The sequence below is a fragment of the Echeneis naucrates genome, chromosome 10, assembly GCF_900963305.1.
Source record: "Echeneis naucrates chromosome 10, fEcheNa1.1, whole genome shotgun sequence".
Taxonomy (NCBI): Eukaryota; Metazoa; Chordata; class Actinopteri; order Carangiformes; family Echeneidae; genus Echeneis; species Echeneis naucrates.
Window position 1 is genome coordinate 10,152,609 of NC_042520.1, and position 24,441 is coordinate 10,177,049.

General features: G+C 40.2%; 2 protein-coding genes across 4 annotated transcripts; both read left to right on the plus strand.

Annotated features, from left to right (window-relative positions):
• Positions 1-156: 156 nt before the first annotated feature.
• vegfba (vascular endothelial growth factor Ba) lies at positions 157-13,746 on the plus strand. Its single transcript, XM_029512686.1, has 8 exons — positions 157-1,130; positions 5,155-5,206; positions 5,295-5,491; positions 5,574-5,647; positions 5,754-5,789; positions 7,584-7,667; positions 9,125-9,394; positions 9,935-13,746. The coding sequence occupies exons 1-8, from the start codon at positions 1,053-1,055 to the stop codon at positions 9,954-9,956; spliced, it is 813 nt and encodes a 270-aa protein (XP_029368546.1). The 5' UTR covers positions 157-1,052; the 3' UTR covers positions 9,957-13,746.
• A 3,589-nt stretch (positions 13,747-17,335) lies between these two features.
• On the plus strand, positions 17,336-23,527 carry stx5a (syntaxin 5A). 3 transcript variants are annotated; one of them, XM_029512325.1, is made up of 12 exons: positions 17,336-17,457; positions 17,892-18,082; positions 18,582-18,652; positions 18,935-18,990; positions 19,093-19,163; positions 19,293-19,409; positions 19,570-19,626; positions 19,868-19,949; positions 21,226-21,312; positions 21,463-21,566; positions 21,651-21,772; positions 22,167-23,527. In XM_029512325.1, the coding sequence occupies exons 2-12, from the start codon at positions 18,020-18,022 to the stop codon at positions 22,324-22,326; spliced, it is 990 nt and encodes a 329-aa protein (XP_029368185.1). In that variant the 5' UTR covers positions 17,336-17,457; positions 17,892-18,019; the 3' UTR covers positions 22,327-23,527. The 3 variants fall into 3 exon arrangements, with proteins under 3 accessions (XP_029368185.1, XP_029368187.1, XP_029368186.1); XM_029512326.1 differs by having other exon boundaries at positions 17,354-17,457; positions 17,918-18,082; XM_029512327.1 differs by lacking the exon at positions 21,226-21,312.
• Positions 23,528-24,441: the final 914 nt, after the last annotated feature.

Consider the following 24,441-nt stretch of genomic DNA (forward strand, 5'->3'; position numbering starts at 1 on the left):
GGGTCCGTCCCTGGAGGCCCCCAGACGGCCCACCTCGGGACCAGAGGAGACGCAGCACCTGTATGCAGTGCGCCTGTCCCGTTTGGAAAAAGTTGGCAGCGCAATGGTTGCGTCTCAAGGGCAAAGGAAATGAGGAAACCGATGAGGAAACCGATCACAACAACAAATGAAGACTCCCACCTTTCCAGACCTGTCTGTGTGTCTGCGGGCCGTCCTGCACTGCCGTAGCGGGGCTGCCATGTCGGCGGAGGACGTTATTCTGGGTTTATTTATAAGAGGATAAAAAAAAAAGCGAGGAGATGCGCCTGGAGGGGAAACGTCACATTTTCAGTGGGAGCGACAGTGTGGAGGGACTGTGACCGAGCCGCGGAGGGGAATATGCGGCACTGTCACTCCGCACGCTGGCCCGAAGTGCTGGATCAAACCGGATGACCGTCTGATAGCCGGATAATGTGATTTCTTTTTTCCAGCCGGACACAGCTTTTATGATAACACCACGATACAGCGGGAAACCTGGCTGATCCTGCAGTCACGCCACCTCGGACCTCCAAGACCAGTTTCACGGGATCAGGACCATCAGCCTGACCGTGACCTAAAAAAAATATACAGGGAGGAATCACAAAGTTTAAACTGCTGTCACCTAAATAGCAGATTTACGGTGTCACGGTTAGATATGAAATAATGACTGAAGGAAGGCGCGTGTTGTCGCTGTATATAAAACTGCATGCTTGTTTCAGACAATAGCTGCCAGTGTGTCCTTAAGAGCATTTAACAAACTACCGTAGGAGTTGTTGCTGGGATCTGTCTTTTTGGCTCCTACAACATAAAAGTTATTATTCCAACACCGAGGATGCCACATGGCAGCCGGGAGAAGGGCAGCGGGCTTTCTGCTTTCACCGGCCACTGAGGCGGACTGAGGAGTCAGCCGGACAAACCACCTTCTTTGTTTCGTTTCTTCTATTTTTGGGGGGATCGGTCCAAATTTTAGATTTTTTAAATTTGTTTTTCTTTTTTTCTTTTTTTTTTTGGTGTGCCCCTTGGAGTCCTGCACAATGGGGATTATGCTTCAAGTTATTCTAGGAATGTTTCAGTTCCTGCTGCTGACCAGAATACCGACGTCTCATGCCAAGGTATGAATGTATAGACCATTTGGCCTCTAAAGACAGAGTGGCTTATACGGTCAGCCTGCAGCCAGACCTGAGCTGGGGGGGTTAATTCCATCTTTTTGTTGACTTGCATTAGCCTGGTGTGGGGGAGATAATGTGGGGGCACGTATCCCCGAGGTCAGTGACACCTGTCACTTTAGACCCACTAAGAGGAAAAATACCTTCAACACTCATGTTGGGTGTTACACTTCATATTTTACATTGGTTATTTGGTTTTCACATTTGCTTTTCTGATCCGATCGCTGTCACTTATGCTTCCACTGCAGCTGTGTAGATTTTAAATCCTTGGTCTGAACGACCTTTTGGGTTGCCAGACTGCCGAAGAAAAATCCGTCTCAACAAAGTCATTGACACGTTTCAAACGGGCCATTCAATCAATTTCTTTTTTGGGAAAAAAAAATATATTTGTAAAACAAACTTGGACCGGAAATCACTCTGACGTCATGTTTTCAACCGGAAGAGATGTAAAGATTAAATCCAGTGACGTTCACACAGTCCAGTTAGCTTAGCTTAGCATAAAGACCGGAAGCGGGGAGGGCAGTAGGCCTGTAGGAGGCTACAACCCTTTGACCTGCTTATCTAAAGCTGATCGATGTTTCTTTGTACTGCTGGTTTTGTTTTTCCGAAAAATTTCATTTAAAACTGGCATTTTATGGGACAAGCTACTCTTTGGGTTGTTGCTCTCTTGTTTGTGTCAATAACCACCATGAAAAGGTCAAATGTTTCCTTTTTTTTAAATGGCTTTTGTTCAGATTAATACAGAGATGTGAGCTTTAAAAGGGTATTTTCTAATTGTTGGAGGCAGAATTGTTTCCACTTACTTGGGTCTTTTTGCTAAGCTAAGCTAACCAGATGCTCGTTGGATCTGATTTCACTTGACAGAAATAATTCTGTGGACCAATTTGTCTCATGGAAAGAAAATGAATGACATGAAGTGCCTGTGAAGGAGATTTTTTACAACCTGGCAGCACAAATTGAGTGCTTATTAATCATTTAGTTCCTATAACTTTTTTATGAAGGATTAGTTAATGATTGATTAACCAGTAGCTACAAACCACCTTCATTTTCATTATTGATTAATCCATGGATTATCAATACAGTGGTCTGTGAAACGAAAAGATTACAAAATCACAAACCAGTTGCAAAGCCCTGCTACAGAGTCCAGAGGACAGTCTTCAAATAGCTTACATCTGGTCAACAGCACGACACAAAGTACATTTGCTATTCTCAAAGTGGAAGATAAATAATTTAACCAACTACGCAGGTATCAAACTTAATTTTCTGTCAGCCAACAACTAGATAAAACAACTCATAATTTTAGGTTTAAATCCTGTCATGACATCTTTTTGTAAGGATTTATGAAGGGTGTTTGATTAGAAAATGGAACCCTAAATTCTTCATGGACTTGGAGGTTTTACTTTGTGTTATTTAAATAGATGACAATTCTATTATCATTCATGAGAACTGTTCATTGGCTGTGATGACACGGCCCTTGATGTGATATATGGGCTAATTTTTCTACATAAAAATACACAGAGAAATATAGAGACCTGCATGCTCTGTTTTTTTTTTATTTATGTCTGGAGACTTCTATCAGGAACAAGCAGTGCTCAGAGGTGGTGTGGGATCCAGCCCTGATTTTGTGTTGCTGTATATTCTATGTTTCAATGATTTTTCATCCTAGACACTACAATGCAGCCAGCTACATGGACACAGAAGCCTCTTTGGCAGTTCACAGTGGCTGTCTCAGACCAGACACTTGACTCTCATGCAGTCTGTTTCTCTGACTGCTTATCTGAAAAAGGGGTCACCCTTGTGTTCCTGTAGTGATGAGACTTGGTGTGCTTGTGGGAGAGGTGGTACATACCTGAAGGGCAAGGCCTTTCTCTAACAAATACACACACACACACACACAGATTTACAAATACACACTTTGCCCATCTGTACATTGTGCTCTGGGAGTGGCTAGAATGGATGTGTTAAACACTGGACAGACATCAATGCCAGTGCAGATTGCACTGGCCTGGCACTCGGGACTGTGCGTTTGCGTGTGTGTATGTGTGTGTGTGTCTGTCAGCTCCTCATTGATGTAGCTGCCAAAAGGATGTAATCTTTTCTAAGAAAAGACACACTTACTTCAGCTCACACCCTTGCAGTCACAAAATGGCCTCAGTCCCAGTTTAACTCCGACTCAATCTGGGCCAAACCTGTATACGTGGGTGTATGTGCGTGTGCGTGTAGGAAGGGGTGGAGTAGTGAAGGGAGGTGGGGCATGGGGGGTGACTGGACAAAGTCTACATTCCCGTACAAGTGGCCTTGCTATTCACACACATAAGACAAATAGCAACACTGTGTGTGTTAGAAAAAAAGCTGAGCGCTATAAAATACAATCTCTTATTTTTTGCATTTTGTATGGTAGGAGTAGAGTAGTATTCAGACCTTTACGTCAATAAAGTACAAATGTAAAAAGCCACATTTTTATGTCAAAGCCCTGCATTCATAATCTTAATAAAATTACAAATAACAGAAGTATTATCAGCTAAATGTAATGCAATTAAACTTAAAGTACATCCACTCCACTAAAATGTGGCCTGTAACAGTCGCAGCTCAAACAGGTTGGGTGTGGTAATCAGTAAGGCTGTTGTATGTTTTTGAATGTGAATCTGAAAATGTACAACTAACTATAGAAATAAAATCAATAAAATGCAGTGAAAAATGTATTATTAGCCCCTGAAATGCGGTGAAGTAGAAATATAAATGAACAGAACATGAAAATACTCAAAGTAAGTACAAATATATCAAAGCTGTCCTTACATGATTAAGTGATTAAAGAAAATGAGCGTCACTTCATCTGTGAATGACTTGGGAAGGTTCAGAACAAATCATGCTAACACTTCCTTTCTTAATGAAATAATATTTGCTCCACTTGTTGACTCCCAGCTACTTGCTGACTGACGGTTAACAGTCAAGAAATTCAGTGGCAGTTTCACTCCTTATCTTCCTCTGCAGGACTCCTGAAAGTGTTTGAAATCATAGACTTGAGGGCAAAGGTAGCAAGTATGTGTTGTTAAGAAATCCAGAAACTCACCCCGACAGTCAAGATATGATTTGGGTTTGGTTGTGAATGTGGGCATTTTAGTTACATCCTCAAATGGACCTCTTTATTCTGTTTAATCATTCCTATTGTATTTCTTAATTTCCAAATTTTACACTTGTTAAATGTGACTGCCACCACTTTCACCCTCCTTCATCTGTATCTGAGTGTTAAAGTTCAGAATAATAACTTTATTCCTGTCACTTACCACCATGTGTTGTGGTTGGTTAACAGGTAGCTCAAAGGTTTGATTTAATGGGATGCACTGAATTTAGAAAAATTATCCTCAATGAAAGCTGATGAATATATATTAACACTGTTGAACAAGTTTGCAGGAATTAAGAAACTGCTTTAATACATTCAAAATATGTTGTATGCTGCTTCATGTACTCAGAACATGTTTCTCTTTTGCAAACATTTTTCTCAGATGTATTAAAAGGTAGATTTAAATGTTTTTCACGTCGACCTTTCACTCTTCCTTGGCTCCTATTTGGCTCTCTCTTCTATTTCGGTATAATTTTAGAACTTTTGGTGAAACGTAAAGGTGTTCGTTTTTGTTACAGCTACATCACCAATGCATTAATATTTGTTCAGTTCCTAGCCGAGAAAAAACTGTCTCAAACTTAATTCCTCGACTTGTTACTTCTAAATGAAAGCCAGCATTAAGTTTAACTAAGATTTTGCTCCTAATTCTTTTCTTTTCTGAAATTAGCATGGTCGCTAACTAGATAGCCTAGATAGCCCCAATCTGCGTCAATCTCCTAAAATTAAGTGATAGCAAGTAATTGTAGCATCCAATCTGTCCTTAGTTCAACATGGAAGGATGAGGACCAAACATTTGACTGTAAACTTTGCTTTTTATATGAACTTAAACATTATTTTTGTCTCCTCCAGCTCGCTCACTGGCGGCCAGCAGATTCCCCCAAGTCCAGGGAAGGTCGGGAAGGTATGCCCCCTCTTCCTACCTAAAGAATCCCCCTTCATGGAGCGGGAAGGGTGGCGGTTACATTGTGTTGTCTGTGTTGGCTCACCAGTGCGCCGGTGGTTGGAGGTGTATTCGAGGAGTGGATGCGAGCCTCGGGACACTCTGGTGGAGGTTTGGCGGGAGTTGCCGGGGGAGACCCACCACCTTTTCATCCCGTCCTGCGTGTCGGTGAGACGATGTGGTGGCTGCTGTGCTGACGAGGCCCTGGAGTGTGTGCCCTCGCTCACACACACGCTCACCATGGAGGTATCGGTGTAAACGCATATGCTATATCTATAAACGTGAGGAACGTCTGTGGTTTGACGTGGCTTTTCCAATCTCTGCACAGCTGATGCGGACCTCGTTCATGAAACATGAGCTCATTGAGTTGCCTTTCGTTGAGCACAGTCAGTGCGAGTGCAGGTAATAAAAACACTTTGTGCATAAGGTGAAAATGCAGGGTGCACCTGTTCATTGTGTACCTGCTATCTTCAACCTGTTATTCTGACACTGTTTTATCTCTGAGCAGATTAAAAGAACAACTCCAGCCAACACCTACACCAAGGTAACCTGTTTAGTTTCTCCTCCTCATTTTTACCCCTTCACGATTATTTATTTATTTTGTTCTTTAATCTGATTTTGGTGAGCTGTTTATGTTACTCATCTTTAAAAATCCAATCAAAACCAAGCTCTGCACTAATGGTGCTGTTTTAATTCAGATGGGGATTCTTGCTTCATAACTCCGATGTCACAGGCCAGAAAAGCAAGACTTTTCAACATTTTATGACAACAGTGTCACAACAATGCTTGAAGCACGGCCATGCTTGCATTCCTGGTTTAATTTTGACATAATTGAACCTATAAAGCCAAACAGCAGATCAACATAATGATTATTTGACCGGTTCATTCGAACAACAAAGCAGCTTTATTTAACAAACTTTATCACCTTCACGAATGACAATGGCACACAACATAAAGTGGTAATATGGTGAAGGTTGTGTAAAACCAGAAACATCGTGGCTACATGTGAGTTTAAGAGAGTTATATAACCATGATGAAAAATGTGATATTTATAAAAGGTTGTGATACATTTTCTCATGTGATGCATGACCTAAAGCAACTTGATTTTCTGGTTTTACACTCCCAGTCAGCAGACTGAGGCATAAAGGAAACAGTTAATATCCGGCTTTTTATTTTAACTAATGCTACGTGTCCGGGAGAAAGACACTATGAAGTCTTATTGAGCGTCTGCTGTGGGATTAGGGTTAGGGTTGGTTGTATTTTGTGAAACAGACGTTTCTGTTGGGTTCCTGTTGTTTGTTTGTGTGCTTCATACTGGTATGTCCAACCAGGCAATCATATGATTCCATCTTTAATGTTTATGTCCCCTTGCTTCCTGTCAGGATGTGGACATAAATAAAGGATTCCAATGTACAGTATGTGTGTGTATACATTTTAAACATCACTAAGTTTTGTGTGTGTAGATCTGCTGAAACTCCACATTTAGTTGTGCATGTGTAGTAATACACACTGTGCATTTGCTTAAAAGCATGGTAGGCTTTTCATATGTGTTTCTCTGGGGTATGTGTGAATGTGTGTTTGTCCCTCGGTGAGTTAGCATCTGCGTGACTCTCCCTCAGCATCCCCTGGGATGGTCTTCATCCTGTTGTCGCCATAGTGATGATTTTATCTCCCCTGCCATGTGCTCTCTCACAGACTGACGAAGCAGAGTCATGTATCCATAATAGTTTATTAGAGGTCCAAAGACAACAGCAGCAGCAGTAGCAGCCGGCTCGGTTAACGATGTCAGGGCTAAGCTGATAAACACTGTCCCAACACAGAGTTTACCAGCAGTGATACAGAAACAGAAAAGCTCAAGGTGGAAACCAGAGCCAAAAGCAAACGCACTTTGCCGATTGTGCCGGAATACATTTACAAGTAAAGCTGACTGTGTTCAATAAAAGCTGGGCACTATTAGAGTCGGGAATCAGCAACCTGGATGACCTAGACCGTAGCAAAATATAGGCAATACAGGCCCCAAGATTCAAGTCTATAAAAACCATGTCTTAATAGTGTCTTTCTCTTTCTCCCTTGCACTGATGCGATTGTTTCTTCTTCAGAGATTTTTCTTAATCACAGGAAGTAACGTGAGCTCGGAATCAACTTTCTGTTGTGAAAGTAATCAAACACAGTAGTGAAAGTTTGGCAGAGGACTGATCTCTGCTATGTGCGACTATGTAATACACATCTTAATAAACTTTGGCATTGAGTTTCTTTAAGGATATGGTCAAAATATTCACAATACATTTTTTTGTTACAGACAAATTAAAAATAAAAAAATGTGTGTCTGTATTCTCAGGCCATATCTGAAGCCTGCAAGGAACGAGAAGAAAAGGGAGAGGGGAAGGTCCGGAAAGAAGACAAGAGGGGCCATCAGACCTGTGTAGGTTGAATACTGCACACGTTTGACTTTTCTTTTTGTATTCCTTTTTACTAGTGCGTCAGTATTTTTATGATACTGCCAGCTTCATCTTGAATATTTGGATTAGAAAACCACACAAGGTTATCTGGCCCATATTATTACTGAAGGGCAATTTGTTTTACAGCCACATCAGTCAAGGTCACACACGTGTGCACAGGCACAGAGCTCATTTATAGTTGTTACTTCTGTGCCATACTGGGCAACTTAGACAGTCCAGGAACAAAAACATTGTAAATTATTTAAAAAGTTATTTATTTGGTGGTAATATGGGCCATTAAATAATTATCATCTCATCATTTCTAAATGTTCTTAACAGCTAGTTAAAAACATACAAGAAGAATTACAATGTTTTGAAACTATTGCACTGTGACACTGTGAAGGAAGAGGTGCAGCAACATGTCCCATGATTCCCATGTTTCAGTTCAGAGCAATGAAGGATAAAGTAGTTCATGCTCTTTTCTCTTCAGCTTTTTTCTCCATCTGCTTCCTTTCCTCTTTGCTGTCAATCATTTCTGTCCCTCAGGGGCCAGAGGTGGCTCCGTTTGGGTGCGATGTCCCTCGGCACCCATCCATCACTCAGATCAGGCTTATTCAGATCCTGGCAGGGGTGAAATCTGTGTAATTTGCTCCCAAATGCCACCTCCTCTGTTCATGCCAGCGGCAGGCGTGGTCATCAGCATCTGAACAAAGATGGCCCCTCTCTGCTTCATTAAGTAACCTCATTAGGGAAGCCAACCTCCCGAAGCAACCGAGGCAGCACTAGCTTCAGTTAATGGACCAACTAATGCAGGCAACTTTCTCAGACCTAGAGAAAGTACAGAGTCTTGAAGAGTAACCAAAGGCCTCAAATCCATGGTAACGGACGGAGACTAGACAGAGAGAACAGTTTGTCAGCAGCTAAGCAAACAGTATCCCACATTAGTCACACATCTCCCACACACTGCATTGTGTTAGTTTAATTCAGACAGTGTGCATGTTTAAACAAGAATTTCATTTCTAGCCATACTAGATATGTGTTGTATGAAATCAACAGCAAAATAACTTTATTACAGCCTGTAGTCATTCTAGAAAATAGTGAATATCTTCTATGGTCCATCACTTTTTAACCTTTAACCTCAAATCAAATGGAGGAAAGTTGGTTCCCACATGGTTAGGCCTACAGACTTTGATGATTCTGCAGCTATAAAGGTGAATGTTATTCATTAGATAGATGATGAAATTGAGTGCAGATATTTATGTGGAATAACGTGACGATCCTTTACCTCTGCATCTCACACCACCATCATTAGTTCAATTTTTAAAAGCATGTTTTAAAAGCATGTCCCCGTGAAACTAACGACATTCCTTTCAGCCTCTGCTGTACTTCAAACTGTGGCGTTGGACTTTTGCTAATTTTCTTACATCCCTCTTTCATCCAGGACCCATATTCCACCGACTCTTGCTCCCCCATCATCTCCTCCCACCACCTTCTCTCCCTCTCCTTCTCCAACTCCATCTCCCTCTCCTTCACCCTCTCCCTCTCCCTCTCCCTCTCCCTCTCCCGCTCCCTCTCCCTTTCCGAGGCCTTGTTGCCGCCCCTGCAGAGGGAGGAAGTGGGTACTGGATGCAACGTCGTGTGAGTGTCACTGCTCCGTCACAGCTGAAAGCTGCAGCCGGAAAGGCCGAAGGCTCAACACTCACCGCTGCAGGTCAGTCAGCACACAAGCAAAACATAAACATCTGCTGTTTGAATTTTTTATTGATTGTTAAACTTACAGGTATAAAGCAAAACAGTTCAAAATTGTAGGAAAATGCAACAAAGCAACTTGACCGCATCAGACAGTACCTCGTTTTAGAGTGATGATTTATTTACTTGTATTACTGTCAAAGGTTGTTTTATGTGAACTTTTTAAATGTCTAATTTGAGATGCTGTCCAGCTGGTCAGGAAAATTTGATGGAGTGACAAATCAATGCTGAAGCAGTCGTTTGGTACAATAGGCTGACAGTTAGTCCTGAAGTTGGACTGGCACTTTTCCCCAACACGTCAAAGTCTCCTTGAGAAAACCCCTAAAGGGAGAAATGCTATTTTGAACAATAGTGTCTGCTAAGAAAAATTCAATTTCATTGTTCAAATTATCCTCAGTGTTGTGGAGAATTAAAGACTCAATCAAACCTGAGCGTCATTCCTGCAGCTGTCCATAAAGATCACATGTTACAACCTTCCTCTATTTGTCATTTCTTCTTCCAGGTGTGATGCTATCAGGACCTGATGTTTCTGGCCCTTTTCTTTTTCTTCTTCTCTTCAACTACTCCTGCTGATTCATCATCCACTCTCAGCATCACTGCCGTGGAGCATACAGGCGCCCGTTATCCAGTAGCTCAGATTGAAGGAAATATTAGAAGAAGCACACATAAGATCCTGTAGTAGCACTCTAGCCTCAATATACTTTAGATCTCTGTGTGTGTCTGTGTGTGCAGCCAAATAGCTTACCACCTCGCTTCTTTGGAACAACTTCCATCAGTCCAGACGTGCTTGCATGTGCAGATGTCTAGAATCACACACATCTATGAGTGGCGGGATGAACATGGCAGAAGAAGGGTGACCTTGAAAGATGTGGAAATACCCCCCAAAAAATCTGTCTTGGTATAGACAAGCCCACAGTGGGACATTTTTTTGTTCAGCTGCAGTTTGGATGTTGGACCCAAGAATTCCCAGTGGAATACAAGAGAACAGACAACCGGAATGATCATGCTAGCCTTAAGCAGGTAACCTACAGTTACCTACAGATGCTACAGTGGAAGGTGTGACTTGGTGCCCACAAGGCCAGCGTTTGTGCAAAAGATCTGAAAAACATTGGGAACAGATCATTGGTGGACACATACAAGCTCAGACATCAAAAGGACGTTGGACATGCACATGAACTGGCACCCCAGTGTGCACGAATCTATAGTTGAGCTGAACGCTGGGAGTGTATCTGTGTGGTCTCCCCACTGAAAGACCCAGATGGGTTATCCCTGCATCCGTTTTCTCTCATTCAAAGCATATGACCACGGGCTGGCTCTCCGAGCCGCTTTCCGGCATTTGTTTAATTTGGCCTTTTGTCTCCATCTTTTCTCAGCACATCGATTGAAAGCAGCCTCTTTGCCTCTCTTTTAGGCAGTGAGGGGAATGACAATAATGAGGCCTAGCGGCTCTCCACTGCTTCACACACACACAAACATTCATGCTTATAACACCAGGAACACTTCAAATGCCGATGCATACAGCTTCGCACACTCTATGCTGGGGCAAACACACCCACACAATCATATATGTACAAACACACACATACACATGCAATGTGAAATGAATGCAGGTAGCCATAAGCTTTTGTTCGTGCCACACTAAGTGTGCAGATTAATGTCCGTGGTTTGTATTTGCAATTTAATGCAAAGTCTTCATTATGTATTGTGTTATATGCCTGTGTTTAACATTTTATTATAATTCTGTCAACTTGATTGAAAAGATATTCTATATTGCAGAATGTGTCTTTGTTTTGTTTTTGTTCATCCTTAATCCATCTGCATAAAGAGTCACACTGGGTGGCCGGCTGCATACGCAGCGGACAACTAAACCCATACCCATATGTATTGAATTTAAACAGAGACGGCTCACACTGGCAACAAAATGGGAGACTATATACATTATAATGTGTAATTCAAACAATCAGTGCGTCAGTGTTGTCTGCAGCCTTCAGAAAACCAAGCAAACTGCAGTTCCCAGTGCAGTGAAAGGAAAACATGGCTGTTGTTGTTGCATGTTTGAGCTGGGAAAAAGTATTATTCATTTGGAAGATAACTTGTTGGTATTCTGGCTGAATGTCACGGTTTAACTCCATGTTAGTTTGTGGTTGCTTGGTTGCTGGGTGGGAATGGGGGATTTAAAATGTGACTGGTTCAGAAAAGATTGGGTAATGAGCAACTTGTCAGTGTGACAAGCCAAAGCCTGAGCTAAGCTATCACGAAGATGACTCATAATGGCCGGTCAGGGAGTTAAAAAGCCATTTTTCACAACCTTTGAAAAAATATGTCCCCTATTAAATTTTATCATCATAGCTCCATGAGAAACTGTGTCAGTACTCAGCCTTCCTGCTGATTGATGAATGGTCACCAAGGAAAAGTGTGCAGTCCAGACTCTGAATTATGTGTGTGTCTGCCTTAGAGCAAAAGAACTTCGATGTAGTGGCTAGTGTGATAAGCTCTGTATTTATGCTCTCCTAGAGTGAGATTATTTTTTTCCGCGCTCAAGTTCATTGTTCAGTGTTTGTTATTCCTGTCAATCAATGCTTCAATCACTACCTCTATGTCATAACATATTAATGACCAAGTATTAGCATTAGCATTGTTGTTACTTTCTTTGTGTTATTTCAGACCTCTTATATGATAATGATATTTGTATTTACATTTAGCAATAAGCACAGTCTCCAGTGTGGAGATTCTGAGCTGCAGCAAATTTGTAGTACTAAGCACCGGTTGGGTGGAGCCTATAGGAGATTTCTGAAGATGTCTTAGCAATCGGAAGAGCAGCGTTTTCGCCAGAGGAATGATGACTTGGTCTTCTGACTGTAGACCAGACACTGTGTGATAATGTGGAACAGGAGATGGTGTCCCAAAATCTTTGTGGCCTCAAATTAATGTTGACCGTTCTTGACTTTAGAAGAATGGTTTGGCAGTTGGGAAATACACATTCAACTGAGACAACTGCTATGCCTGTTCTGAAAATTTCAAGTGGAATCCAATAGTCTGTTAGCTTAGCTTTGTAAGATTAAAATCTGTACGAAAACCAAAGTGAAAAAAATTACACGTTGTGGTTTTACAGTTGTTACACGCCTAATTATCTGTTGGCTCTAAGCATTTGTAACCAGCAAAGACTGCAGGATGTCACTGCTACAGCCAAGAAATAGTCTGGCTCACAGCAATCTGTGAAATGGCACTTCCACCATTTTTATACAGATAGAACAAATATTAAGAATTAGAGGAACGTGTTACCTTTAAACTAGCTGGTGCTTCCAGTTTCCAGTCTTAAAGGAAAATTAAGATAACATGTATTTGGCTTGGCTACATGCATACCAAAGACAACTCTAACAACTATATTAATCAACTGTGCAAGAATGAGTTCCCAAAATTTCAAACAACTCATTGAAGTTTATCTCAACTATTTCTATTCATGCATTTATTATTGGTTAAAACTAAAACACTCTCCAGGCCTCTTTTGTAATGCATTTTGTGAAAAAGCAAGCAAATATTTTGGGAAACTGTGAACCTCAGTACAGATTGCACTTGTGTTTGAGATTGCAAAGCACATTTGGACATTAGACCACTGGATAAAAAAAAAACTGTTGATGGTAGAACTGAAGGAGCAAATGGACTTTAACTGAAAAGCTCCACTCATGTGGACATGCAAGATATCACAAACACATTCCAACAAAAGAGCTGTGGCACTGAGATGACTTTTTGGGGGCTTCGGGGGGTTACTTCTTGTGACCAGATTTTTCTCGTGTTAAAATGCAAAGTCTGCATCCCAGCTCTGTCCTACATCTAGGACAGAATAATATACATTCAAATGTCCCAATCTTGTGTCAGTATCGAACATCAGTGTGTTTTGTATCCACACAGTCTACATTGTGCTGTGATGCTAGCCCTGTTCTAGCCTCCAGTGTCTTAGTAACCTATAGAAGTCCCTTGCTAACTATATAACATTTTATAATCTCTAATATCCAGCCATGACCTTGTGTATGATGTAGAGCATACATCGGAAATGTATTTGTAACTTCATTTTAGCTGTAATTCGTAATGAATCTCTCCTCTGCAAATACATTGTACTACTGTAGCCTATGTATAAAGAAAAATCTACACTCTTTTTTGCTGCTACACCATTTGTGCCCTATTATGATGTCTTTATAGAAAACAATGCATTTTTATGTTGTGTTCATATATAATCTTAATCGATTCAATGTCTACATGAACGTGTATACTGCATCGTCGAATATATTGAAAATGAAACCAGGACACAACAGTGATGTTACAGATGTTATTAAAGGAAATGTCTTATTTTTCATATAAACCTCTCATTTTGTTCCCGTTGCTGCTTATCTGTGCTCTTGTCCCTGTGTCTAATGTCCCTCTGGGCGAACCTCAGCTGCCCTCCCTTTCCTCCGACCCCTGTTTCTTTTACTTTAATCCCTCATTTGACAGTAATGAAAGGCAAACAGGCATTTTTGATTACACTGCCACCCTGTTGTGACGTGATGTTATGAGACATAATATTGTTCCCTCTCCTCCTCTCATCTGCATTGCTGAGTCAGAAGTGCGTCAAGTACAAAGGTGTTCAACCCCACACTGCGTGGAAAACTACTCATTTGCTCACATGCTGTTACGAGGTATTGGCTCTTTATTTGAGTGTGTCCATGTTATACAGCTTTATAGTTACCCCTACATTTTTTACATTTTGAGAGCTATATCATCTGGCAAAGCCTGCACATATATAAAAAAGTAATGTAAGAATTGGCTTGAGGCCACAAACTGGGAAATAATGTTGATAGCAGCCTATTTCAGCCACAAGTACTGGCTATAAACGGATACATTATCATACAAACATTAACGATTGTATGATAAGGTATAATGGCAGTGGTTTTATTTGGTCATCAAATACTCCTTAATTTATATGGAGGCTTTAGTGGGTCCATTTGGAGGATGAGAGAATGAGTGGATGGGAAGGGGGAGCCAATCAAAGTAGGAAAAGAAGATCAAGAAAAGATAGAAAATCATAAGACAAAAAAGGGAATTAAGAAGATGAGGAAATGAGAGAATAGGAGCTAAGGCTGCTGCCAAGCTCTCTGTCTGGAAGGGCATTATGCCAGTACTAAATATAGCTACAAGATTAGAGACAGAGGGAGGGAGAAAGAGAGAAGGACATTGTGGCTCATCCAATATATTTCAGAAAATATGCCTTTATTCCGAAGTCTTCTTTTTGAAGCTCTGCCCAAAACTGTCTCCTAACGGAGGGACAAAAACTCTCTGTTCTTGTGCCTATTGGTTATTTCTCTCTCGTCATGCATTTATTTTCAGTGAGTTTCTCTCTCATGTATCTCCTCTCGCCTGCCTCCTCCCGTCCCTCTGCACAACTTCGTCATCTGTCTCCCTCTGTCTTGTATCAGGACTTCCTGTATTTTTCCACCTTGTGTTCTCAGCATTCATAGTTGTGTTTTTCTAATAATTCCAGCCGTAGTTTCCTCCCTAGGTTTGTAGCAGCAGCTGTGTTGAAGCAGGTACTGAATGCTATCTGGTCTGTGTGTGTGTGTGTGTGTCTGTGTGTGTTGTCAGATAATATCAGCGCTTTTCACTCTTTCTGTGTGTGTGAGAAAGAGAGCGGGAGATTCATTATGTACAGTATAAAGAGTCCTGTCTGTTTTTGAACATCTCGTGAACACAGAAAACCTTTTTTATTTTATTTTACAGAACAAACAAACAGTGTTATCTCCAACAGAAACATGGATCCACAGGCCTTGTCTCTCTCAATCCATTGAAGGACATCAACCACGATGAAAGATTTTACATTTCTCTTTGACTACATGGGAAACAGTATCTGTCCAGTCAGCATGTTGAGAATATAAAGTTCATACGACAGCCTTTATACGATTGTAGTGATTCAGAATGTTTTAAAAAGGATTTTACTACACAAACATACGTTATATTGCATGATACAGACACCAGGAATAAGTATACATTCTGCTTTCATTGAATATTAGAGTCAACACACAAACATGCTCTCAATGTTTACCATGTTCATGATTATATAACTGATGAGGAATTAACTTAAATTATAGCTAAGGCTGATAAATCAAATTTCATACAATATCTAAAAAGCAAAACTCAGTTTAAGGATCATTAAAATTAATCCTCTGTGGATGAAAAACATTGGTTTAAATTTGTGTCTCAAGGTATTAAATTACTGCTGAAATACTTGGTCCAACCAAACAGCAGATCATGTATTTCACAGACCATATTATGGCTAAAAAATAAAGACTTCAAAGGTAAATATGACAGAATTAGATATGTTTGAAAACAATAATAACATTAAAAACTGGAAAAGGGGAAACTAATTTTCTCCGTTGGGATGTGGGTAGTATTTCTCATCAGATTGAAACATGTAATTATGTGTGAAAGCATAAAGAGGACTCTTTTGATAAAGAGCTATGTTTGGTGGACTATAAAAGATGAAAAGGCTGTAGATGAAGGGTGAGCTGTGGTGCAGGGCATAGGGGGAGGCTAGAAGAATGGGGGTTTTTGTGGTTGGGGGTCTAGCAGGTAAATAGGTGAGGACATAGTTGTGGTCTGGCGTGCTCGGTCCTGTCAGGCTGGAGGATGCGGGTACCAGTAGGAGTGAGAGGAGATCAGAGAGCCTGCTGAATGTTATCTCTCTCTCTCCCCATACCATACTGTACATGCAGGTCGACTCACCTGAGACAGCAGCCAATCACATTCTCTCTCTCTGTCAGTCGATTCATTCCTCTATTCCAACTAACTGAAAGGTTTATTTCTGTTTCATAGGCCTAACATCGCTAATGACCCATCATGTTTTATGATGTTAAATGCACTTTGTCCCTAGGATGATAATGTAATTTTGATAACTTGTAGTATTATCAACCACAGGTCTCCAACAGGCTCAAAACGATCCTCTTGATGTTCACATATTTCATTTGAGGATGTTAAACATTGTAAATGGCTAATACAATATAATATATATTATTCACAAATTTTAAATACATGTTTTAAAATAAATTATCAAACCTATTACATTTTATCCACTTCAAATGTAACCTTCATGCACACCCTAATCTGAAAAATACTCCATGGATCTATTATTTAGTGTGGCGTGTTGGTGCACTGTCTCCTCACAGCAAAGGGCCCTCTGTGTGTAAATTGGCACCTCCATGTACTCCATTTTCCTCACACAGTCCAAAGACATGTAGATTATGTTAACTGGCAGCTCTTAATCTTTAGAGACTTTAAGTATGCAGCCTTCTTTAAAAGCTCAAGTCAACACTCTCACATGCTGATGTTGTCATATTATTGATTAGCAATGAAAACAAAATATCACAACACAAAGTGTCCCAATTTTCACAACAAACTATTCAATACTTTTTGGGACATTTAACTCAAAACCACATATGTTGAATCATCAAAATCAGCAGCATTCATTGTTGGCGGTTGAAAAATGTTGGTTTTAAAATTCGCTGCCAGGTGCCAGAGTGAATCTTACTTTAGCTCTAGGCCTTCAGCTGTTTCAGTCCGGATCAATGATCAGGCAGGTTTCTCCTTTCTTTTAAATTCATTTCAAACTGCTAAAACCTGCCAAACACCACGAAAACTGTGACAGAAGAGACGTGGTGGTGCTTTAAAGGTGGTCACTGATCACACCGCCTATGGGTTTGACTTTGTGTGTGCTGCGCTTTATTTTTTGAGAATAACCTCATTGCATCATAATTTCTCCTTGAATGTCTGAGAGCTCTCCAGTTTTGTTCCTCTGAGGTGCTGTGGGCTGGCTGTCAGCGGACAGGAGACACCTGGTGGTCTCTCTCTGCACCTGCGGGAACTTTCCGCCTCGGTAAAGTAGACGTGGCAGTGACGTCAATGCCGGAAATGACCCGGATCGGAACTTTAACTCCAGGGTTGATTAGTTTTCACTAGAAACATCGAGAGCTTTCAAAATATGATCTAATGTCGATTCGAGTAAGTTGGAGCCAATTGATTGTTGTCTGTTACATTACGTGAAGCCCCACAGGGCTGATTTTGGTCGACTTTGGTGGCGGCAAAGCAAAAGAGACCGTGAGGGAAGCCAGGTTAGCTTTCTGAGCTAACGTTAGCCGGTGGTTAGCCGGTGGGGATGATCAGCTGTCTCGTTACGGGCGGCCTTCGCCTCCTGAGCCGGCTCACACTTTGGATAATCATCCTTACCTAATAATGTGCATATTTATCTCACCGGTGGCTTTTAGTGAGTGGTCTTTGCTGTTTGCTGTGTGTTTGCTGCTTGTTGTGGTTTAGTTCTGTCGCCGTCGTGTTGTCGGCTGAACCGAGCTGCGAGCTAACGGCGGCGGCTGTTTTTCGCCAACCGAGACCAAATTCAAACAAAGACTGAGTGTGATCTCCGTCCGTCCTGTCTTCAGACGTGTGTATGCCTATGTCCATGAAGGATACCCCGCCTCGGCTGTGAGTCCCTTCGTGTTGATCCACCGCAGAGCCTGAGGAGGATTTCTGGTCTACATCGGGCTGCGGACCTTTCCCCGGCGGCAGGATGACGTGCCGTGACAGGACGCTTGAGTTCCAGTCAGCCTGTAAATCTCTGCAGGGCAGACAGGTATGTTTGGACCGGACACACAACCCCTCAGCGCGTTATTAAGCATAAATATAAACTTAGTACCTTCTTCCCACTTTCTAACATTTGCATTTCTCGATAGACTGATGTGCTTTTACTTGAGCTTCTTGTGACGCTGATGGATTTTGGTTTGGTTCCTTTTGGTTTTGGTTCCTCTTAGGCCTTCTTAGTCTAACATAATCTTTATTTGTTGTTGTTAAGGCAAATCTCCCGTTTCCGGTCAGTCGTTTTTTATAAACCTTTTAGTGCCAATACCGATTTAAAAGTGAAAAATTAAACTAGCCCTCCTGGAAGTACACATAAATGTATTTCTTGTCAGGAAGTTACAGAGCTTAGTGAAAGTCCAATGCAGTTCCCTTTAACTTGACCAATTTATTAGTCCACTGTCAATAGTGAAGAAACCTGTTGTCACATTCCCATAATTACTCCAAAGCCTCTTATTTCTGGCTTTGCCCCTCTGTATATTTTATTTCTCTCGCAGAATGGAGTCCAGCCCAGCAAACCAGCTCTCAGCGCTCTCAAGCAGCGCAGTGACTTTACAGTTATGGCCAAGTAAGTTCCTCATAAACTGTACCTGGCCTTTTATGTTGACTTTGGGGTGTTGCATTATTTTTTTTCCACCAAAATTGTCCTCATCCCTTATTAGACCCAATTTTATTTTTCTTGTGGGGGGGTGAATTTGGAAATGTAATTGGATCAAAGATGGTAGTTCATCTTAACCCAACAGACAGAATTTAAATTGATCCTATCTTCTTCTGTAGCCCATGATAAAAACCATTACAAATAAATTTTCAAGGGTAACAAAGGAAGATAAATTGTTGTTTTTTCTTGTAGGAGAATTGGAAAAGACCTTAGCAATACATTTGCCAAACTGGAAAAGCTCACTATTTGTAAGTGCTCCTTTATTGTTCCTTTATTGTTCTATTAGTATCAACTAGAATCTTCCAAAAACCCTAACTTTGTTTGTGATATTTGCAAAACTTTCTGCATAGTGGCAAAAAGAAAATCTCTCTTTGACGACAAGGCCGTGGAGATTGAAGAGCTAACGTACATCATTAAACAAGTGAGTCCCATTGTTAATATCCCATGAAATGTGGTTTTGAAAACATCTTATTTTTGAATAGAGGGGTAATCCGCAACACTCTAAATATTATTGAAGTCTCCTTTACCTGTCCTCTGTTAATGTTTTAAGGACATCAACAGTCTAAACAAACAGATAGCTCAGCTGCAGGACTTGGTGAGGTCCCGCGGTGCTCCAGGTGGCCGGCACGTCCAAAGCCACTCTAACACTATTGTGGTGTCATTACAGGTATGCTCAATAAGGTCCTATGCATATAGTTTTGTATATATTTTTTTTTCCAAAAATGATTCAAATTCTGCTAACCTGCTTTTATATTTATGCTTTTTTTTGCCAAGCATTTTCTTACATTTTGATCTTTGAGCTATTCTTTATTATCCACATTCTACAGTCCAAACTGGCTTCGATGTCAAATGACTTCAAATCAGTCCTAGAAGTCAGAACAGAGGTGAGAGATACTTTAGATTTGGTATGCTTGTTTTGATGCTGTCCATTAATTCTATTTGCACATGTCTTTTATTTCTGTTAAGCACATTGAAGGAATTTTATGTGTGAATATGTGCCTGACATTTCTTTAATGTCCTTTCTTTAATATTAAAATAATTTTATTATAAATGAAGTTGTGAATTGGACACAGGGTTTGTTTAAACTGATGGATTTCCCTTCAATCATTCCATGATTTCCTGCAGAACCTGAAGCAGCAGCGCAGCAGGAGAGAGCAGTTTTCCCAGCCTCCTGTCTCTGCTTCTCCTCTGATGGCCAATAACTTTAGTAAGTGTAAAACTTCAGCTTCCTGCTCATAGTTGCTCACTGAGATTTTTGATGAAAGGGTCTTGCATTTAAGTAATGGACAAAACAGGTAATTAAAGCATGCAAAGGTATATTTTCTCAAGGGGGTGTTCACTCTATACTGATATCGTTGGTGGGAAAAGTTCAGATCCACAATATAAAAAAAAAAAAAAAAAATTCTGACACTACAATTTTTACAACTCATACTTTGTTTTTAGCTTTGTCAATACCAAAGTGCAGCTGTCTTAGATGAAATTACTTCATAACACATAAAATGGTTAAAATAAATGTGTTTCTGTTGTTCCACTCTGTTTTCGTAGTGACTGTTAATAAAGTCTACCTTCACAAATTATGTCCTGGTTTATGTGCAATTCCTCTAGAGATTACACCTATTGAGCAAAGTGTAGCAAAAACCCTTTCCTGGATTCCCTGCTGTTCATCCAATTATTCAAAAGCTGTGCTGGTAGTTTTAAAAAAAGTGAGGAATAGAGTGAACACACCTATATTGTGACTTTGTTTTGGCATGAAGGCAATATTTGACATGTCTGGCTCCTGCTTAGTTTACCATTTTTCTAAATAAATATCTAAACAGATTACTTACCAGAGACCCTAAAGTTAACACAGGGGGCTCAGATGCTTCTGCACACATTCATGCTGCCAGTAAAATGTTCATGAACAGCCTGTACTACTTCTTTATTTTTTAATTTCAAGCAAAGTGCTTCTTACAAACCCCTTAAAGACATACATGAGATGGGAATGATTAATGTTTGAAATGATTCAAATGAAATGATTTCAAATTGGTCTTGCTGAAAAATAACTTTTTCTACAGAGATGATACAAGAACTTCATGACTCACAATAGCATTCATTAAATTTTACTTTTGACAGTTTATTATTGTCCATATGTGACTAAGGTGCTGGCCAACAGTAATGTACTTTGAAACAGAGATTTTAATGTATTTGTAAACAAAAGGATAACCAAATATTGAACTGTAGAAACAAACAGATCTATTATTATTGCAATTTAAGTATTTTCCAGTGCATCGTTTGTTTTTGTTTTTTTTATCCAATGGTGTGATGTTGACAGTGGGCACATTGCTGGAAATATATTCAGAAAAAGTACAGGTTGAACATAAACTTTGACTGCCAGTTTACATTTCAAAACAACAGCTGTTGTAATAGGGAACTGCTCGAAGTCCTTGTGAATGATTATTACTGTATTTGGTCATCTATAATGCAAAAATTAAAAAATATTTTAGGGAGCCGCAAAAAAGGGGCCCAGGAGCCGCATGCAGCTCGTGAGCCGCGCAATGACTACCAGGGCTATACCACCTCAAATTTAAAAGGTATTTCCCTGGAACGTTTGACTCTCCCAGTGGGTATAACTAGCTATTGTATGTGCCCGCTGTTCTCACTGCTTTTCCCCTCTACCATTCAGCATTTCTGCCCAGTCTTGTTCAACATTTGTTTGTCTTTTGCTTGTTGTCTCTCTTCAGAAAGCTCAGTCCTGATGCAGGATGAGTCTCGGAGTCTAGGGGATGTGGCCATCGACATGGACTCTCAGACCAATCCCCTGCAACTGCAGCTGATTGATGAGCAGGTAGAGTAAAACGTTTGGTTTTTTTAGTTTTTATTTGTAAATGTATATAAATATAAAGAACTCCTATTGCCTTTGTCATTTAAGGACTCATACATCCAGAGTCGTGCAGACACCATGCAGAACATTGAGAGCACCATTGTGGAACTGGGCTCTATATTCCAACAGCTGGCACACATGGTCAAGGAACAAGAGGAGACAATCCAGAGGTAAGACAGAAACAGATGAAACATCAAGAACAGAAGAGTCATAGAATCCAAAGGAGAAAAAGAATGTTTTAACTGTGAATAAGAAGCCTTGTAGAGAGAAATATGCATGTGTCTTGAACATGAAATCATACTACTTTATTTACAGAAATACTTTGGTCTGTTTTTGTAATTTGCTCTAGAAATTTTAGCATGATAACATGGTACAATCTCATCTCAATTAATCAATCAAGGTCTGAATTAACAGTTTTTGTTCATAACAGATTAAGTTTTTTTTGTGATTACTGAACTAGTATTTTTGTCTTTGAAATGTCAAAAATAAAAGATTAATAAACAGAAATGCATTATTTCCTCCTATCCCAGTGTCACTGATCTACCTACCATGGCTCTTTTATAGGATCGATGCAAATGTTGAGGACACACAGCTGAATGTGGAGGCTGCCCACACTGAGATCCTCAAATACTTCCAATCAGTCTCCTCCAATCGCTGGCTGATGATCAAGATTTTTCTTGTTCTAATCGTCTTCTTCATCGTCTTTGTCGTCTTCTTTGCCTGATGAAAGGAGAATTGTCCTTTGGGGAAAGCACATCGAATGAGGGGAACCTAAAGTTAAGATGGACTGAGAGCATGAGTCCAGTTGTATTTGAAGGACAGGCTTCTCTATCAAAGTGATGGTTTGACGGAACTTTAGGATCCACTCATTATTACAGACGTGTCAGTTATTCTGAAGCCACAGACTCAATCGTAATTGGAGACTTCAGCGAAGAAGGAAGCTGCTGAACTCTGTCCAAATAAAAGAATAAATTATCTTAGATCCCTACTTTGTATAGAGAGAGCATACAACTGCTTTCTATTGTACTTTGACCAACTATTCATGAACATTTAATCCAAATGGCTAATTTAATGGTTTGATTCTGCAAACTGTCTTTTTATTTTAGGGTTTTTTTTTTCTTGTTTGTCCCTTCCTTGCCACAATTACTTCAAAGCCAAAAAAGGTAACTGGAGTTTGTTGTCTAATTATTTTGCTTATTGGTTTACTTGCTTTTTATTGAAGAGAAAGCCTGTGTCACATTTATCGGCAATTATTCACTTAACACCATTCAGTTATGATGTGAAATAATTTTTTTATCCTCTTACATTGGGGGTTTTTTTTGTTGCTGTTGTGTTTTTTTTTAAGTATTTGCCAAATGGGTACTCTTATTGAACTGTGACACAAAACGGAGGCACTCGCTGTGGTCCAGCATTTCTGTCTCCTGAGGGCACAAGGGGCCGGTGGAGCCAGCTGAAGGGAGCTTTGCTAGATAATTCAGGCATGAGATGTATGAATGTTGATAAGTAATGGTTTAAATTGAAATGTTTGGTTTACAGCCATGATGCACCTTGAGTTGTTGAAAAAGTGCTGTAAACTTTGCACATTCAGTGGTGCAGAATGACTTCATCTTATGAGGACACAGGTTTGGCATTGTGCTTATGAAGGGGTTATGCTGGTTTTGAAGGCCCACTGATGTAGTGACTCGACTAGCCAGATTCCTTGAAAGTGTCTGGTTGGATGTTGCTGTTGTAGTTGCTTTCCCTCTAATGTACAGGATGTTATTTAAATAATCACAGCTTTTTAAGAAGAAAGAAACCATTCTTCCTATTTCCTCCCCCTGTCTGTTTTTTAGCCAAAAGCCTTGACGATGTACAAAGTGCAAATAGTGATAATGATGTATTGATAAGAAAGTGCATATTAATAAAATAATAATGGGGTGCTGGCAGTGGTGGTTGAGATTTTCTCGGGATAAGAGGATTAGTCAGCAGTGATATAATTAGCCCCACTGGACTAGAGGTTTAGTCAACAGAGAGCTGCTGCAGTTTCACACCATGAACACGTGGTGATACATTTTCCTTCTTTTCTTTTATAATTGGTGCAAGTACTGTGCCATAGACCGCAAAACATAATAGTGAAAAAAGAAGTGTTTTAATCACATAGACGTGCCAAGGACATTGCATTTTATTGTACATTTGTATTCACATTAAAAAATAAGATTGCAAATTATTATAGTGTTTCCCTGCTTGTAATGGATTTATTTAATAGATACACTAGCAGAGCAGCCACCAACTGAGCTGGTGATCCAGAACTCATCACTGAAAGTCCAGAGTCACCTCATGACAGCTGTCCTCCTCTTCCATAACAGGCTTTCAAATGGACATTTATGAGCTGTCCATATGACTAATCCAGAACTCTTAAGAAAGCATCATGCATTTGGTTTTAGAGATACCTGAAGCATGTTAAGGTAATTCGTTTTACTCACAATAATCCCTTTTTAGTGCTTATCTGCGTTAGTGCAACTCAAAAGGTGACGGTGTGTCTGCCGGTTAATCTTCTATTTCTTCAGAGGAAATTTACCACGTTATAAATTTGTGTTCTTTAGTGAAGCAATTCATTGTATTAACTTTATCAACCCTTGAATGTTTCATTTAGCACCATCATCAGTTAAAATTATAATCAAATACCTGCAAGACTGATGATATTCACATTAACTTCTGTAGTTTTTATGTGCCTGGGACTAATTAACAAATGCAGTCTAAGACTGTAGCCACTAAGCACCTATTAAATTTTAGCATGTTGGCATAATGATAACAGTGTCAAAGAGCAACAGACGTAATAAGACTGACCAGTCAGCATGAA

What these genes read in the sequence shown, in the direction of transcription:
- stx5a (XM_029512325.1), top strand. Translation starts at nt 18,020, where the DNA reads ATGACGTGCCGTGACAGGACGCTTGAGTTCCAGTCAGCCTGTAAATCT. An exon ending in TACCACCTCAAATTTAAAAG is followed by an intron (nt 21,313 to 21,462) that starts GTATTTCCCTGG and finishes GTCTCTCTTCAG; the next exon opens with AAAGCTCAGTCCTGATGCAG. An exon ending in CAAGAGGAGACAATCCAGAG is followed by an intron (nt 21,773 to 22,166) that starts GTAAGACAGAAA and finishes GCTCTTTTATAG; the next exon opens with GATCGATGCAAATGTTGAGG.
- vegfba (XM_029512686.1), top strand. Translation starts at nt 1,053, where the DNA reads ATGGGGATTATGCTTCAAGTTATTCTAGGAATGTTTCAGTTCCTGCTG. An exon ending in GTCCAGGGAAGGTCGGGAAG is followed by an intron (nt 5,207 to 5,294) that starts GTATGCCCCCTC and finishes TTGGCTCACCAG; the next exon opens with TGCGCCGGTGGTTGGAGGTG. An exon ending in CACAGTCAGTGCGAGTGCAG is followed by an intron (nt 5,648 to 5,753) that starts GTAATAAAAACA and finishes ATCTCTGAGCAG; the next exon opens with ATTAAAAGAACAACTCCAGC.